The sequence below is a fragment of the Channa argus genome, chromosome 4, assembly GCF_033026475.1.
Source record: "Channa argus isolate prfri chromosome 4, Channa argus male v1.0, whole genome shotgun sequence".
NCBI classification, from domain to species: Eukaryota; Metazoa; Chordata; class Actinopteri; order Anabantiformes; family Channidae; genus Channa; species Channa argus.
The window spans coordinates 11845239-11864295 of NC_090200.1; the positions used below are offsets into that span (position 1 = coordinate 11845239).

General features: G+C 40.4%; 1 protein-coding gene and 1 long non-coding RNA gene across 4 annotated transcripts in view; one reads left to right on the forward strand and one right to left on the reverse strand.

The window, feature by feature from the left end:
- reln (reelin) overlaps positions 1 to 19057 on the reverse strand; it is a 94081-nt gene that overhangs the window by 72134 nt on the left and 2890 nt on the right. For all 3 annotated transcript variants that reach the window (XM_067501922.1, XM_067501924.1, XM_067501923.1), the window contains exon 2: positions 1146 to 1253. In XM_067501922.1, the coding sequence (XP_067358023.1) occupies positions 1146 to 1253 (108 nt within the window). The remainder of the gene's footprint in view (positions 1 to 1145; positions 1254 to 19057) is intronic.
- LOC137125846 (uncharacterized) lies at positions 5923 to 7531 on the forward strand. Its single transcript, XR_010914220.1, has 3 exons — positions 5923 to 6152; positions 6238 to 6361; positions 6541 to 7531. It is a non-coding gene; the product is annotated as an uncharacterized lncRNA (long non-coding RNA).

The window sequence follows — 19057 nt, forward strand, 5'->3', positions numbered from 1 at the left end:
CAACAATGCTTGTGTGGATCCATTAAGCCAGTGCTAGGAGAGGATGCAGAGCTCTTAAGCTGAGGACAAACTGAGCGACTGACTCGGTGAAATTTCTAAGCATCACAGCTGAAAAACTTTGCAGAAACCATACAGAGCCTCATAGTTCCACAAGCTGTTGCCTATCAGACTCTTTAGCCCTCCTCCAATAACTTTTCAAACTAATGAGAGTGAAGCAAAGGTGACGCAATATTTGCTTGGATGCCTCCCCAGTAAACAGGGCGGCCAAGAGCTGCCCTGGCCGGGGTGAAGTCAGAATCTGAAGAACAGTAGAGTTAGTCAGGATAAGTAAGCCCACTGAGCAGCAGTTCTGGGCCAGTAGCCATGTTCTTTATGGCTGGTCGATTGTCCCTAGTGAGCCCCTGCCCCCTCACACAGGGGCTCCATCCGCACATACTTTATATGGATCTAAAAATCCTTATCGTGTCCCTAGAAAAAGAGGTTGCAATTTAATTCAGCAGCCCCTTTAGTGTGTAATTAGATTGCGCGGAACAAAACGTTTTATGGCTAAATTTGACTTTATATTTTGTAGTATGCAAAGGTGATGCACATTGTTAAATCATAGGTAGAACTAAAATTTAGTTCCAAGACAATGCCAAACAGATAATTCAAAGATAGAGAAAACTGTGATTTGACAATACCAACATGCTGAATACTGTTACCATATATCACAAAAAGACCAACTGACCTCTATCCATTAATATGTTCTTTTGGTGTCTCAAGCTTAGTTTTGTCTCTCAGAGGCTTTGTGTGCATTATTCTCTAAAGTCCCTTCCTAATCCCATATTCAGTTTTTTGTTTTTTCTTCTCTCAAACATCAATGAAAACCCATTTGGCTGAACCCACAGTCACATCATCCCCACTCCTCATTCATCATGGCCTGTCGAAAGAAGTGGGGAAGTGGTCTTATACTAAAAACGGATATGGCTCACTGAGTTGGGTTGTGCTCACTGTGATACCCCATAATCACAACACTAAGATACTATTTAAAGTATTTGAAGATTTGTTTGTTTGTGCTAAAAGGCAAAGTTAAGTTGAGCTTCTAGCGAGGGGCCACTCTAAACAACCAACTCAGTATCTGATACTGTTTACTCGGGAAGACTCACCAAAGCCGAAGGCAGCTGGAGCTGGGATGGGAGCTGACTGGACTGGTGTGGAGGTGTAGAGGCCAGTCATCAGCAGACCATCAAAGGATACACTGGTAGAGATGGTTACTAAAGTAAGAGAGAAATAGAAGACGTTAAACAATGATGTTATGCTCCAGTGTTCTTGCAATCCAACTGGTAATTTCACAAAGCACACAAGCAAAGCATGCATCATTATGCATCTGGACACCAAGTCTTAAAATGTACACACACTGCCGTTCCCTAGTGTGCTGCTTATAATCACAGAGCTCAGGTGTTAACAAATAGAAATGTAATGTGACCAATAACTGGGATGACAAGGAGACAAAACAACTGCAGGAGGAGAGGAGAGTAGTGTCTGCACATGCATAATTAAACAACCTGCTTAATGTGGACTCAAGTAACATTTAAAGTAACATAACCAATAAATAAATAAATAAACACATACATACAATTTAAAAAGCCAATACGATAATATCACAATGCTGTCTTTCTTGCAGCCAACAACTTTAAAATGTAATTTAACTCCTGAACGAATTAGAGCAGTTTAATCGAAGCCTGTCCATATTGACAGCCATGTTACAAGAGACTGATGGGCTAATTGGCTTTAATCCTGATAGCATTGCTAGGTCCCTATTTATTGCAGGTCACTACAAACAGCAGCAGAGCAAAAACTGCCAGAATTCTATTATCCAGCTGTACAGATTTACAGCTCAGTGTATCCACCAACAAGTTAACTATTGATCCACCCAGTAAACTGAGGCCCTGATTGACGGGACCACAGAGCCAGCTACATCACCCGAGGAAAAGAGCTAAGCCACTGGACTGTTTCCAGCCAGACAGTTTGGAGCACAGGGGAACAGTCTGCTTCTCAAAGGACAACAAACTCCCAAAAAAATACACATTGAGGAATAAAATCCTTTAGCAGTAGGAACGATGAGGCATGGTTGTACCCTGACCCTGGAATCCCCCGGATTTGAGAGGAAAACTAAACGGAAAAAGAAGGAGACATCTGCAGCAGTGGTGTGTTTTTTGTGGCTACATTAGTTTTCTCTCAGCGCATTAATTTTTTTGGGCTTGATGTGTTTGGAAATGGGAATCTGGCCACAGCAAACTCTTGTGTGGTCCACCCTCCCTGTCTTTCTTTCTGTGTGACTCCATTAACACATCCTCACACAAGGCGCCCAACATTTTTGTCAGTGCGTGTTTTGCATGTGTCTGTGTACACTGGATGTGCTACACCCAGTCTTAAGAGCACAGCAAAGCCTGCCTCTCCTCCATATCAAAGCCTCAATAATTCATCCCACAACTCTCTTTATTATACCCAGACATTTCCTCCTCTCTGCTCCCACTGTTTATACACAAAAATCCAGATAGAGCACTGGAATTAAGGTTGTATTTTATGTTCTATGATGGACATATACACAATATAGAACTGGGAACTCAATGCTCTATAGTTTAATTGAGTAAAAATGAAAATTGCCATTTCTAAATATTACCCTTCAATAGAGAAGGGTGTTTGCAATGACTACTAGCGATATAAATATTTAAGTAATTGAAATACAGACCTAATTATCATTAGTAAATTAAATAATGCAACATTAAATAAATGACATTGTGTGAGCAATAAGCATTTTCTCTGAATCCCTTTTTCTTGTCAGCTGTAAGCACTGCCAAATTCTATTAGTGTGTACAGCGTTTACAAGAAGCCGTATTGTGAGAAAGAGATATTTTGCTTGGCAACAGAAGCATTATCATATTCAATCCATGTTGCTCAGAGCACCTCTAACACCATAATAGCCACAGAATGCAGGGAAAAAGCCTTCTCATTCAAACAAGCAATTATCACTTTCATACTCTTCATACATGTGTTCCTCTTGTGTTATTTTTGCTTCCCAGAATATATTATCCATTCAACAAATTCATTCCAGTGTGTGGTGAGACGTTGTTATCAGTGTTTGCATTATGTTTTCTTGATACAAGGCCATAGCATGACGCAGTATTTAATGGAGTAATGGACTGGGCTTGAAGAGGTCAGCGTACACACAATACGAGCATTTCCACTGACCTGCATGACCAAGGCTAAAGACACACTATTAATTCTCACAGACACTTGCATATGAGCCACAAGCACACACACACACACACACACGATATTCCTTTCTGCCTTCACCATGCTATTTCTCTCTTTATCCACCACTTACACTTTTCTTCCAGTCACTCACACTCTGCCTTACTCCCATTTGAGGAATCATAGTAACAAATGCGCTCCTCTGCAGTTTCCCCATCTACTCTTTTCTCATGCATTTTCTGCTCCCTCGAACCATTTTACCTGCACTCTGTTTGATGTGGAGGTTGGGAGAAGAGTTGGAGGGAAGGTAAAGCTGGGGGCACAAGGTCACAATCAAAAAAAAAACACGAACAGAGGCAAAGAGGTATGGAGAGATGGGGGGTAGTGGAGAAGTCCATGGAGAGAAGCACTACCTGATCAATACAAATGCAAGATTTAAATTATTTAGACAGGCCTCTAACACCCTTTTCTGACTTGCCAGTGGAATGCATCTTACAGATGAGCCAATCAGATGAGATCGGATCCAATCACCTGTGGGGGTACTACACACACACACACACACACACACACACACACACACACACACACAGATCTAAAGGAAGAGGCTGACAGCCTTTGATGGTAGCCTTTAACATTCTTGTCCATACTTCATTCTGGAGTACTGTTCGCTTAGCTCATGGGGATGGAAAGGCATGAGGCGGGAATGGTGATGAACTTTTATTACGTGTACACATCTTCCAACATATAAGCAGGTTCTGTACATGTGTATGTGTATGCACACATTCCTGCACTTGTGTATGGTTTGTTCATGTGTAAACAAAGGAGGTGTTAGACTAGCATTCATGCTAACATCTGGACTGCATTTAAAATTTTCTTCACCATACTACAACATTAGGTTGAAAATATTATTACAGTCCATTTCAAACTAGTGGCTTTTTATAACAAATATAGCACACAAAAGAGAAGTGGTCTACTCTGCATAGGACACTTTGCTTTCTCCATCCTATTTCAACAGCACATCAGGACGTTTGCATCTACGTGGACGAGTCCGGTGACTGCAGTAGCATGTGCAACTAAGGATTTGCAAAACATTCATTGCACTGTATGCACAGCACTCACACCCACATGTGCAAGCTTATTCTTGAGCACACCACAAACCACATCCCTGGGCCCTAAACCAGCATCTAATATTGATGATGCGATGTGGTATGCCTCATTACAGACACACAACTGTGCTCCTACTCAACTATTGATGGGCCTGGGGCTTTCTTCACTTCTCTGGATGTATCAGGAGTAATGTTAAGGCACAAAGTGCGTGCACATTGAACAATGCAACAAAACACACATTCACAAGTACAAAACTGGCTTTGCTTTCAGGTCCCTCAGAGCTCAAGCTGACACACACAGTGTACACCCTAACTGTTGACTAATCAGTAATGGAAAATGAATCATCTGTGGCAATCTATTCCACACAAAAAGGATCCCAAATTGTTGCCAGTAAACCATTTTCAATATAAGTTTATTCATGTGCAGAATATTTTATTACTTGTCCTGTCTCACCAACTTTTGGTTTGAATTTGTTTAATATTTCAGCCAGGATTTCCCCTGACTTCCTCTGACCAGCTGGTAATCTAGAAAAACAAGATCGCATTAGCTTCTGGTTTCCAACAGTGCATCATCTTATACTGAGTGATGTAAAACTATCTTCAACAAGCAAGATACTGGATGAAGACAATGAATAAATGTTTTAATTTTACATTAGCTACTAGAGTACAGTTTTGTACTAGTCCCAGACAGGTGAAATCTCTAGACACGAATGCACCTGTGGAAGGAGAATATGTTTTTCTTTGGTATTTTTTTCTTTATTTACAGTAGTGCAAGCAGTGAGGTAGCATGATTGGTTTTGGCACAATCCTTAAACAAGAAGCCGGTCTATTAAATTCTAGAAGCCAATGTTTTGCTCATGCTGGAAATTCTAAACTAGTGTGAATGGTTCACTTTATTGGTGGGACAGCAAGCACATTCAGTACCTAGAAATAGGGCCCAGTGGCATCCTAAAGCATAGGTAATGTCTCCATATAGCGTGTGTCAGTCCTGTGGTTGCCAACACTTGCCATGAGCTTATTCTTAGAAAACAACTTTGAGAGGGATTACACAGGAGCTGGACAGGAAGTTTAAGCTCTGAGAGAAAACCTGAATAACGGCACAGTTTAGTCTTCTTGTAGTGAATTCCCCATGTGGTTGGCATGGCCTGAACAGCTCCTTATTGCTGTTTGTGTACAAACACACCCACCAGTCTTCACCACACCCACATTCATAACAATTACTTCACTTACACAACTGTTGGAAAAAGTTTTTGAAACTTAAAAGATGTCTCCTAACTACACAACTAGGTTCTGACAGGAAAACGCAGATTTGCCATAGAAAGACAATAGGTTGTATTGTGTCCTAATCACAGCATAAGGTAGGACGAGCTACATAGTAACAAAATGCATGTGTCCAAGACAATTTCAAAAAAATAAATAAAAGATACTGTGACACAATATCCTTGAAAAAATCAGGAGGAAACCCTTTCTGCTTTTAAATGGATGGCTGTTTTCCTGGCAACAATTTGGATAAAGATAGCTGACCATCTGACCCATATCCCACTGGCAGACACACACGTGCCCCAGAGAGGACCAGGAAATGAAGGCCAGACCATGGGGAGGCTATAGTTCCATCTGTTTCCGTGGCCACACCAGTGTCGGGATGCCACTTCAGTCTAAGCTTCCTGAAATGGTTAAAACTGTTAGTCGCATGAACGGGACACCATTAAGGGCAGACTGCTATTTTCTCTGATAAGGAAACAGAACAGCTCTTTAAACTGACAAGTTCAAGATGACAAGTTCAAGGATTTGCAGAGAAACTGAATCAAGCAAGTATGCTTTCTTACAGTCTTTGTAGTTTCAGACAATCGTGTGGGAAGTGTGTTTCTGCACATATATGTGTCATGTGGTGTTCCAGTCAGGTCTTAGAGGAATCATTCCATTGCGTAACCTCCTGGCACCATCCTGGCCTGCCTGCACTGCCATCTGCTGCTGTGAAACACCAGATCACAGACAACATATTAGCCACCGAGCTTCTACAGGTCTGCTTAACTATACCATCTCAAACATGTTTTCCAAAGAGCTAAATAAAAGTATTTCATCTCTCAAGAGCAGTTAACAGATCCTTTCATGGTAATAGCCAGAGATCATAATGTGCAGTGAAGTCTTGTTTGCTGTCCAATTTGCTTGCTTCATTGAGGTTCTACTTTCTTTACCATAGAGGGGAGTTGAAGCCTTCTTCCCTGCCTAACTTGGCTTCACCCATGCAACAGCCGGAGAGTGAAGAGGCAGCTCTGTCACAAGCATCCTGTTCCTCACACATAATCTGCTTCACAATCACACTTCATTGTGTGGCTCTGATAGGATGTAATGTATGCTTGCTTGTTTACATTGATATGGGCCTATGTGTCACATGCTTAAACATGAGTATGTGTGTATAAGTTTTTTACACAAAAAGCCTGTGTTTATATGTTCAGGAGATTCTTCATTTAAAAGTGAATTCTTATCCTTTTCTTGACTTTTGTCAAGATTTGTTCAGATGGCAATTTTTACATCTGCAAGGGCTCTTCTGTATAGATGATAAGATTCTGCACACAATGTACCATGTATGCTTTTTATTCTTAGTGATGTGCAAGAAAGTTGGCATTTGATGTTTAAGTACAACCTCTATGAGAATGCATTGTCATAGAAAGGGCAAAATCAGTTATGACTATGATAGTTTCTAACTGAGCAGTACATTTTTTGATGAAGCATATCACACTGTGACAACTTAAAGGCAATTCTTAATACCTGAGATTAGTTGCGATAGAAAATTATTTCTGTGGGCTTTCAACAATATTCATATAGTACATTTATTGTACAAAGGCCTCAAACACCACACAGAATCCTACCAATCTCTGCTATGAGGCTCTCAATTTGCTAAGAAATTTGCTAAGATATTGTAATAGGCTTCAGGAACAACATGATTCCCTCCCTCTGTTGTTTTGTGACTGCCTCGAATGGATAGTGAGCTGTTTCTGATCAACCTCATGTGTTCTGCAGATTAAAAAAATAATAATAATTAAAAAAAAAACTGCAGCCAAACAGCTTTGCAACCTGGTCTTTTAATAATTACACTCACACTCAATGGCCACTTGGTTAATTTGGTACACATATAAAATCTATTGCAAACCAAGTTTATAATTTGTCAGTTTTAAATTGGTACTGTCAAAAAGGGGATAATTATTATGTGTTTAATAATGAGGTCATAGTTGACCTCACTATGACCTCAGCAATAAACCCATTGTACAAATTTCTTTTTGTGGGGACAATAACTGTGACCGGTCACAGATCGTACAGCGTGTCTTCTCATGTAAGTGGAGAATGTGCCATCAACTGTGGTGTGTTGTAGCGTGTTGTAGCACCACTTGTCGTTCCAGAAAATCCCACCGTGAGCCAACATAGAAGTTGGACTTCATCTTTACAAGTTCTTTGATGTTGGCTTGGTGTATCCCAGTCCGTACATTTTAAGTTAGCCACAACTACTAACCTGTATTTAGACAACATGAAGTTGTTAATTCACAGTTACTGTATTTAACACGGTACGTAGACACAGTAAAGTAAGTCCAGCTTTTTAAAACGGCTACACAGAATGATGAGAGTCCTGTCCTGAAATATATTCCATGGGACACAGCTTCAAACTGACACTGCTACTTTGGACACTACAACATTTGTGATTTTACTACTTTGGTTTGTATAGTATTTATGGGAAGCTGTTTGAGGTCAGTAGCCTGATATGCAAACCACCTTCCTGTACTTTTCAAAGCAATAATGAATGTGTGAACACACTATCATTTATCATTAACCAGAAAATACACATAGAAAACTTGCAACTGTGTAGTCTGTTAAAGAGAGAATCCAAGGAATGTGGAACATTAAAAGCCCAGACAACCTCAAAAAATAAAGGGAGACCCAAACCACAACTGCTTCCATACATATGAGAGAGATGCAAAACACACAGCCACAAACACACACTAAATACAAATAAATCAAAGCTGTAGCAGGGAAGCAGCCATACACCTCAATAACACACTAGAGAATCCCATTTATACACAGACACATACAGACAAATACACACAGCCAAGCAGCACGCCAGCTGTGAAAGTACACGCAGACAAAATGCAGAAACTGGACACAGAACAACCCTGTTGCATAACTCCCTTTCCATCTCACCTGTTCCATTGGGAGCTCTCTTCAGAGGAACCAGAAAGGAAGTACTGAAATAAAGCCAAAGCTGTCAGTCCCAAACTGTATAACCTCTGCCTGTTATGGTCCTTTCAGGGACACTAAGCTACTGACCTCAAACAGCTTCCCATAACTAGTAACTTCACAAATGCATCTGTCAAAATACAACCTTGATACTTTGGACAAGAAAAAAAAACCTATCAAGCCACAGAATTCACATCCCTTAAAATCATTATTCAATCAAGAAAGCAATTTTTAACATGACAAGCAAAGAGGGGATCTGTATATGTATGTATATGTATTCACAGCAACACCACAGTGTTATTGTCAAGGATAATAATTCTTAATTTAACAATGACAGCACAGAACTGATATAGGTCTGCAGCGCTATGACCAAGGTGCTAAAAATTTAACTCCTCCAAATCCTCAGAGCATGCATGCTCTAGAAAATTGTCCCACAGGCCATCATATGCAATAACTAGTATGAGAAAGAGCAATGAATTCCCTTTGTCATTTAACCTCTGGTCTGTCCAGACTGCATAATTCTTTAATAAAAGAGGAGATATGATAGATCCAAGTTTGAAAATGAACTTTTGGTAATCCATTCTACACAACATAATAATAAAGCTGCTTCAAATTCTGGTAATGCTACTTTACTACAAAATATACAACACGATATGCCAAGGAGAGGCCTGTTGTTGGTCACACATAACACACAAATAGGCCAAACTTGAAATATTATTATTAGGGGGACTGGTGGCTCAGTGGTAGAGCATTGGGTTGGAATGCAGAAGACCGTGGATTCAAATACCACCCCACCCAGCCACCTTGGTACAGATATAATGGAAGGGTTATGACAGGAAGGGCATCCTTCGTAAAAATTCATGCCAAAACAACATGCGAAACACCTTTTGCTGTGGTGAAGCCCTAAAGGGTGAAGCCAAAAGCCGTTGATCTGAAGTCATATTATTAAAATGACTTAAACTGCTTCTGCTGAACTACTGCCAAGAGAGATGATATTGCCTAAAGATAAATACTTTATTTCCATATTTACAAATACAAAGAATCCTGCTGTTTGGTCTTGCTGAATTTTCATTTCTGTATTTCCAATACCGCATACTGTAGGCTAACTAAAGCTTCAGCATGAAACTGAATGAGTTAACACCAGGCGCACCTTTCTTCCTCTTACCCATCCTCTTTGGGTGACACTTCAAACTGTAGCTGTTTTTTTAAATCAAAGTTTCCATATCTATCTAACAACTGCTTTAGTTTGAACATAACATTGTTGCTGGACAACTTTTGACAAAAAAGAAATAACCATGAAGAGCAGTGGTTTTATTTGATTCATTCATAAATATGAGCTTTTGCAGTGCATCTTCCTTTTGCATACAGATGCATAAATACAGCCCATTTAGAAACCATTCAGACCCCCTTTACTTTCTTACAATTTGTTATGCTGCAGCCTGATACTACAATTTTCCAATACATTTTTTTCTCATTAATCTACACTTAGTACCCTAAAAATGTCTGTTAAAAAAAAAAAAACTGAAATATTACATTGACCTTAGTATTCAGACCCTGTGCAACAATGCTAGAAATTTAGCTGAGGTGCTTCCCATTTCTCTTGATAAATGGTAAATGGTCTGCACTTATATTGCAATGTTCTGCCTATTGGCACTCAAAGCGCTTTACAATGCTTCTCATTCACCCATTCTCACTCACAATCACACACACAAAGTAACGCACCGATGGGGGAGCTGCTATGCTCCCAGGTATGACACTCACTGGGAGCAACTATGTTGGGGTCCAGTGTCTTGCTCAATGACACTTTGTTATGAGGAGCCGGAACAACTGTAGAATTGGTAAACGACCACTCTACCATCCTGCGCCACAGTCCCCCCTTGATCTTTGCTGAAATGTTTCTACACCTTGACTGGAGTCCCCTTGTGGTAAATTAAATTGATTGGACATGGCACATACTACTCTATAGAAGGCCTTACAGTTTACAGTGCAGACTACTATATCACTATATCATACTGTATGATGAGGGCATTAGGTCAAAGGAACGACCTGCAGAGCTCAGAGACAGGGCAAAGGAAGGCACAGATCTATGCAAGGCTACGAAAAAGTTCAGCTAAACTGCAGGTTCCACAGAGCACAGTGGTCTCCATAATTTCCACATGGAAAAGTTTGGCACAACCAGGACTCCAGAAGGACAACTATCACTGCAGCCCTCCACTGATCTGAGGTTTATAGCAGAGCGGCTAAAAAGAAGCCTGTCCTCAGTCCAAACTTATCAACATCTGCTTGGAGTTTCTTTGAGGAATAAGATTCTCTGGTCTGATTAATCCAAAATTGAAGTGTTTGGCCTACATTCTAAACATTGTGTTTGGAGAAAACCAGGCATCGTCCTTCACCTGCCAAATAACATCCCTACAGTGAAGCATGGTGGTGGCAGCATCATGCTATTGCGTTGTTTTTCACCAGCAGGGACTGGAAGATTGGTAACAGTTGAATAAAAGCTGAATGGAGTGAAGTACAGAGATATCCTCAATTAAAACCTATTCCACGCAACTCAGGACTTCAAACTGAGCAGAAGGTACAATGTCCAACATGACACCAATCCTAAGCACACAGCCAGGACACATACAGGAGTGGCTTAAGAGACAACTCTGTGAATTTTAATATTGAAGATCTCTGGAGAAACCTGAAAATGGCTGTCCACTGACAGTCCCTATGCAACCTGACTGAGCTTAAGAGGATTTGGAAAGAGGAATGGCATAAATCCCCTGATCCAGGTGGGCTAAGCTTATACCCATACCCAAAAAGACTGGGCTATAATTGCTATCAAAAGTGAGTTCTGAGTAAAAGGTCTAAATACTTATGTACATGTAATATTTCAGGTTTTCTTTTTAATAAATTTACAGACATTTCTATAATTCTATTTTTACTTTGTCATTGAAATTGAGTGTAGCTTAATAAGAAAAAAATGAACTCAAACAACTGTAGTGCTCAAAATTTTGCAACATAAAGTTTGAAAAGGTGAAGGGTGTCTGAATAGTTTCTGCACTACAGGGGTTATTATGAATTGGAGTAGGAATACAGACCACTTCTTCTTTTATTTGCACTAGAACAGTCCACTGAGTGATACAGTGGATGTGATGTTATAGTTGTGGTTTTCAGAGAGCCCAGCTGAGGTAAACTTTTTTTTACTATAAAATGATCCTGAAAATTACTCAGCAAGCAAAAAGCCAATAAAGGTGGTTTATTAAAATACCTGTCAAACAAGTATAAATGCAAAATGGGGATGTAGGCTCTGCCTGTGATTACTGCATACAGTATTTAGATAATTACACATTTTAAGTCTATGTGTAGAAATGAATTAACTCCAATTAATTTTCACCCAGTTATCAGTGCATTAGGTTCACCTAGTCAGTTCAATTAGTACCAATTCTCCACTCTTATTTTGACAAATGCAATTAATTTGTGATTAATCATGATTAGCTACTTAATGCATTGACAACTCAACTACAAGTAAATATATGATAATCATATGGAAACACAATAACAGCTTTTAGCTAGCGAACTTGAAAAGTTTGACAAATTCTTTTGAGAGCTCCATGATATCCTGGGAGCTGGAAAGGAAGGCAGGATATTGTGCCACACTATTTTCCTCCTCCCTCTCTACTCTTTCTTGGCATGGAAATCACACATTATGGCCAGCTAAATGAAAAAGTACGGACATTAGCCAATGTCGGACGTGTCTCCGTAGCATTTGGGTATGAATTTTTTGAGTGGCAGTGGAGTGGCACAGTGGTGTGGAGGGGGGGCATAATAAAGGAAGGGGAAAAATTGATTTCTAATTAACAGGCTGGTTGTAATAATGAGAGACTCGATGGTCTCTGCTGGCAGTAGATCAATGGGGAGCATTTCCCTTGACATGCAGTCTTAATCACACCAGCTCAGCTTGTTAAGAATGCACTCACTGCTGTAATTAATGCTGTCACACTTCCACCATCTCCCCTTTTATACCGTACCTCTTTTTTCCTTAACCTCTAGCTTAGACTTCTGCTGCTAATAAGACAACTCAGTGACTACATAAGACTTTATCCTCCACTGTCCAGATACGTGTGAAGACAAACAAATGTTTTGTCAAATTTATTTCCATACCTTCCTCCGAAGGGTAGGACCTTTGTCACCATGATCATTTGCAAACTTCTGGTCTGAAAAAAAAAACAACAAAGGCCTTATATAATGCTATAATATTCATGTGGTGGGATTGTTTTGCTGCAAAAAGGACTGGGGCACAATATAAAATTGATTGCATCATGAAGAAGGAGAATATGCTGCAGGAGAGCTACACTGCAACACCAGCAGGTTTGTGACCTCTCTACATCACAATGTCAGTGTCTTGTAAGGACATCTGACACTACCTACATTATCTCATTTTTTAACTCTCCAACAGCGTGTGTGTTTTCCTTGTTGTGGCCCAAAACATGCCCACTATATACAGTAACCCAGTTACAGAGGTCTAATTGGATGATTGTGAAACTGGGTTGACCTAGATGCAGAACATTTGTTGATTGAGACTTACGTATCAGTTTATCATGGTTATTGAGGGAATTGTTTTCATGATAATCACAAAGGAAGGTCATTTTAATCACCCTGGTTGTCAACTGTATTTGCAGAGTGTACTGTGCTAAGTTACCTTGATTGGTAATTGGTGTATTTGTAACCAAAAATTCCAAATTTATAATCCCTGCTGTTTATAGCATTGGGTCAGTGATTTAGTCGTCATCCTTCGCAAACTTTGCCCCAGCTTCATTTAAAGCCCCGGTCACCTACAAGTAGTTTTAGGGTTTTAGGGTTTCACAATTACATTTTGATAATTCGGTGTCCTACATCTTGCATGGATGCCAATAAATGCAAGGTTGAATATGCAGACATATTCACTTCTTTGTGTGTGCTAGCAATTTCACTGAGACATCAAACAGGATGCAAAAACCACGACGTCCATCTCCAAAAAAGGTTGTGTCAAATGCTGAGGTGCGACAAAAACTTTAACTTTGTAAACTTTATATTCTGGGTCTCCATGAAAAGAAGCATTTGGCAATAGGTATCAGAAAACTTTTCCCAGCTCCGCATTGATGAAATAGTAAAGGCAAAAACAGTGATCAGCCAATGGGAGGGGAACACTGTCCCTTAAGTTGGAGTGAAGCAGGAAGGTGTCTAATTTATTTTTCAGTCCTAACGTCTATAGTTGTGAATTTTGGTTGCCTTTCACATGCTCCTTGAAGGGCAAGGTACAGCCAAACACCAGATCCACTCAAGTGTAAGATGTGCTGATCCATTTGCCAATCCTTGGTTTATCTAATACAACACTAGTTCACTGATATACCATTTCAAAGACCTTTAGTGACAGTATCTTTTGATGACACATAAAAGGTAAAGCTAATCTTGCATTTTAGAAGTCTTGCTCAGACAACGTATAAATACACAATGTTTTTTTGTTGTCTACAGGGAGAATTTTAGTGGATGTTCTAAACCTGAGTCAAAGCTCACTCAATCACAAATGGACCTGTGGGGTCCATGTTTTGGAGGTACTGGGTTTGATATGTGCAATATCGCCATAGAGCATTAGAGGAATTAAGTATTTTCAGGGGCCCTGTAAACACCACCTCCCTCACCAACGCTGTGACTTTCCACAGTAATATGTGTGAGCTTGTGCATGTGTGCAGATGTGTAATCTGTTTCTGCCAGCCTGCTGTTGGTGCTGAACTAGGGGGCTAATCCGCCTGTTCATGTGCCATGCGCCCAGCACCCAGCCAGTAGCACCATGCAACCTCTCTGTAGTGGGTCCATTAGAAAGCTACAAGGACCTCTGAATGCTATCGGCACAGACGACACATTGGCCCCCAAGCAGTGATTACAGCTCTCTCAATGAAACCGCCAGGAGAAGGATCCAGAGCAAGAGGAGGAGAAGAACAGGGAGGAGGTACACAATCCTCCAACAGGACCTCCATTCTCTAAAAGGAAGAGGCTGACACGCCAATCAGCAGTAGCTGGGAAACCACCCCATGAGAACAACACCAGCACGAAGAATTGGGAGGAGGGTAGGAATGTTTCAAAAGGATCCATCACTTTTTAAAATCCGGCTTAGAGCCACTTGGTACTCCTCAAGGAGAATGAACACAGGTCTATTGTTATGAGGAAGATTGAGATGGAGACATTAGCATGAGTTTGCATAGACACACGGACCTCTTTATGTCATATGCAGATCTGCTATCTGGGCTTCCTAAAAAGAATAAAATAGGTTTACAACTTATTTCTAAGATTGAAGTAGACATCAAAGTGGTACAGGTAGGGGGGGGGTGGGGGAACTGCCAATAACTATTAATTAGTTTTTACTGGGAGTAAATACATTGTGGTTGAGATTCCTCTTTACATGTTCAGGGTTTAGTGTGAGCTAGTGTTGTATTTATCACTATACTTTATCAAGAAAACTGTTTTAGTATGAAGTAGTGATTGAATAATAGCCTTCCTAAAACTTCGACAACCACAGAAATCTAAGCAAGTTGTCAACAAAAATTCAACCAAATGCTTTTTTTCTCCCAGGGTGGAAGAACTCATGATGTCTCTATGTTGTGCCAGGAATGGAATCTGCTGTGCTTGTGTTGTCTAAACATAAGCGTCCAGACACCAGAAAAGGACACAGGAAAATACAGAAGCAAGTACATACTAGGATAGCAGAGTTGAGCATCTGTACACCCTAACTTGTTTTATCAACAGAGTGGCACTTCAAATCAGGCACACCCCCAACAGGCAAGCACACACTCCAACATCCTGAAAATACTTACGCCCACTCGTCTGCCCACTCATGAAACGTACTGAAAACACAACTCACATTTGCTTGTTAAGAGCTTTCTTGTTTTGGCTGGAAAATGAATCCATTGAGGAAATTGAAAATAAAACATTTAAGAGTTACGTGCAGCTTGCCCAGATAAGACTGGCACAAGCACATTTCTCGGCCTTGCCAGGATCCACTCAGCCTTCGGTTGCAGCTATTTCAACCACACCTGGTGCCATGCAGCATTATTCTGGCACCAGTCTGGCAAAGGCTAACAATGTCACTGTTATCCGAGGCAATTCATTTTGCCCTGATGCAGTAAATCAATTTTACAGAGTCGTAGCATACAGATGGCATTTGGGCCATCTCAGCTATCATGGTTTCAAATTTTCAAGAGCTGCAGTGATTCGCTTCCTGTCTGGGAGAAAATGCAAAGTCAGAATCAGGTCAAATATGTCATACACTGGGTGTTTGTTCTAATTGTCATTTGTCTTTTAAAGTCTTTTTTCTTGTCAAATCATTGTCATGGGTTTATACAGTATGTTATGATAGCTACAGCATATTCTTGTGAAAACAAATTGACACTGCCGTTTAGCACCCAACAGGAGATAAAGGAGCCTCCTGTTCATATTATTATGTCACATATCCTGTTGTAATATCAACACAAAGAATTGTAATAGCCCACTGATCAGGACATTTGTATTTAGGCAGCGGAACATCTGACCTGTCTCTATGTCATGATGGATCACCCACTAAACGCTGACCGCTGTGTGCATGGCCAAGCGTGCATATGTGACAAAGGGAAGATTCCCAATGAATATCCATTATCATTTCTCACCCATCTGCTCCTCCATATAAAAGGAAGCTGGCATATCTCACTGAATACAATGCTTTTTAAATGGTTCTTCATTCAATGTCTGCAAAGACAGAACACTCAAATACACCCAGCAAGCCCATACAAACAGTAATACACTTGACACACTTCTCTCTACTCTGTGAAGTGACCTATTCAGACGCAGCAGCAGGAGGCAGAGCTGGAAAGCTAATAAATGCATGGTTTTAGACCACTTGAAAATACTAGTGGTATCTGTATGTTGCGTTTCCTTTGCTCACAAGAGAGACCTATTAAACCATTAGCCCCTATCCCCTCAATTCTTTCCTTACTCTTACCTCCTTTTCAGTGTTCCTGTTCCCCTAAACTGGATGTGTACATGAAAACTAGGCCAGTCTTTAGATGGTTCACTAACCAATGCTTACTGCACTGGAAGAAATACTTCAAGACTATTCCCGGTGTTTTAAATACATAAATGCAAAATGCTACAGTTTTGCTGAACAGAGACATAAGAAGCGTTAGACTGGTGGACAGGAAGGTTAGGGACACCAGCCAAATCTAATCACTCTGCACGAACAGAAGTCCAAGCAATGCAGCACTGACAAGAATTGGTCAGAGGTCAGAAAGCAGACCATCAATGGTCCCCTCAGAGGTTAGGTGCTAAAGAAGCCAATGGTGACATTCGACGAGTTGTTGAAGTCACACCAGATTGATGCTATTTTCGCATTCAATCTGATGACAAAGACAGTTGTGTCTTTTGTCAAGACTTAAAGAAGGCCCTGTGATGGCATCTTGCTATGGACACAGTTCACAGCATTACCAGGGCCTTGTGTTTGTGATTTTCACTTTAACATGACTTAATTGTTCTTCAACAGGGATCAGTGACAGGATGCATCTTCTCCAACTCCAACAATGACAAGTAATCAACTTTGCAGATAGATAATGGCCTGTTTGTCACCGCAAGACACAGTGAGCTGTTTCTTGTGGTTGGTAGGAGAGTTGCTGTAGTAATTAACACGGTTTAATCTGATATGTATTCATGGTAAGAGCTGATGGCATTTTGTTAGGAGAAATTTATCTCCAAGTTCCCATAAAGAACATCATTTAGTGGCAATGTCCAAAGCTCCTTGAAATGGTGATTGTTTTTTGAGCCTCTCCACCCATCCATTATCTGTAACCACTTATTCTGTATAGGGTGGCGGGGGGGCTAGAGCCTATCCCAGCTGTCATGGGACGAGAGGCGGGGCACACCCTGGACAGGTCGGCAGTCTAGCTCCAGACCAACACACACACACACACACAGACACACATTCACACAGACAACCGTTCACGCTCACACCTATGGGTAATTTAAGGGCACCTGGGCCTCTTCAAGCATCTTGAAATATTGGTTGTTTTTTGGGTCTTTTCAAGCTCCTTGAAATGTTGATTGTTTTTTGGGCCTCTTCAATCATTTACATATGAAAAGGTCAATGGAATACAGACTGCTGCAGAGCTCCCTTACAGAGACCACTTTGCTATTATAGTCTGTACAGTCAACTTGTTCTCTAAGCAGCTCTAGTGTTTCGCCTCCTATTTTCTATTGTTGCACTATGGTAGTTTGGTTTTCAGTAGTGTGTAGAAACAATGAATATAATGAGAGAGAGTCACATTCCCTATTGTACCTGTACTAGGTTTCCTCAGCAGAGGTTTGTGTGAATGGCTCATTTATTGCTTTACACTGACATTAATAACCTTAAATGGTAATGGTGACAAACAAAAACTCATTGTAAGAACAAAAACTCAGGAGGTTTAAATATTCTAAACACAATGCTGACAGGCTTACTGACACCACGTTCTCCATAAAAACATGCACTGCGCTTGAAACCACTGACCTCATAAACAGAACTATAGCTTTCATCTGCAATGTATAAGTATCACTACAAACTAGAATGACATAGAAAATGTTAAAAAAAATTATACAAATTCCTTGACGTTCAAAGTCTCAATCAATCATAGTGTCCCCAATTACTGCTCATGCACCTGTTTTTTCAGCTAGTCTCCCCTGACTTGCAGAGGACACCACACTGCCATTCCATTGCCGCATAACACAGTTATAATGATGTCTTCTTCTCTCATTATTTGAATCCAATGTGCTTTACCAGAAAGGCCATGTTTTCTAATACTAAAACAGTCTGTTTGGAGGAATGTTGACTCTTCCTGTTCTCCCACTGCTGTGCCACAATCGCCTCTTAAAAAGTTTCATCTATGAAAATGCATGTTCCCAAAGAGAGTCAAGAAACAAGGGGAATCAAAAACAGCACTTTCTGATTAATAATATTTAGAAGCAGAGCTGTGGGATTTGTATTCTGATTTTGCTTCCTATAAACATGTGGTTGCTGTGTGGAGAACATCTCACATTCCTGTAGCAGTGTTAAAAGAGGTCAGAAACAAAATTTAAAAAAGCTTTGACATTACAGAAATAAAGAACTACTTCTTGAGTGTAGCAAAAGTGGTTCGAAAGGTTTTTTGGATTATTTAGAGGATCGGCTCAAATCCCAGGGTGACCTTATTTCCTTTAACTTTGCTCTCTTTTCTGAAAGATACGGCTGAATGTGGGCAGTAAGCGTGTGAGTGACACTTGTTTCCATTTGTCTGGTACAAGATTGACCCTAAAGTCTGAATGCAAACACACTAAACTCCACAAATCTTTTCATTACTTCTGTTGCCCAGAGGTTCAGAGTGTTTTTACAGCATTTCGGTTTCCATTTTGTCCACCGTGACCCTGCCAATACAACCACCCTCTCAAACATTTCATATATAAAGTAAGGCAACCTTTCTTGGTCATTTCATTCG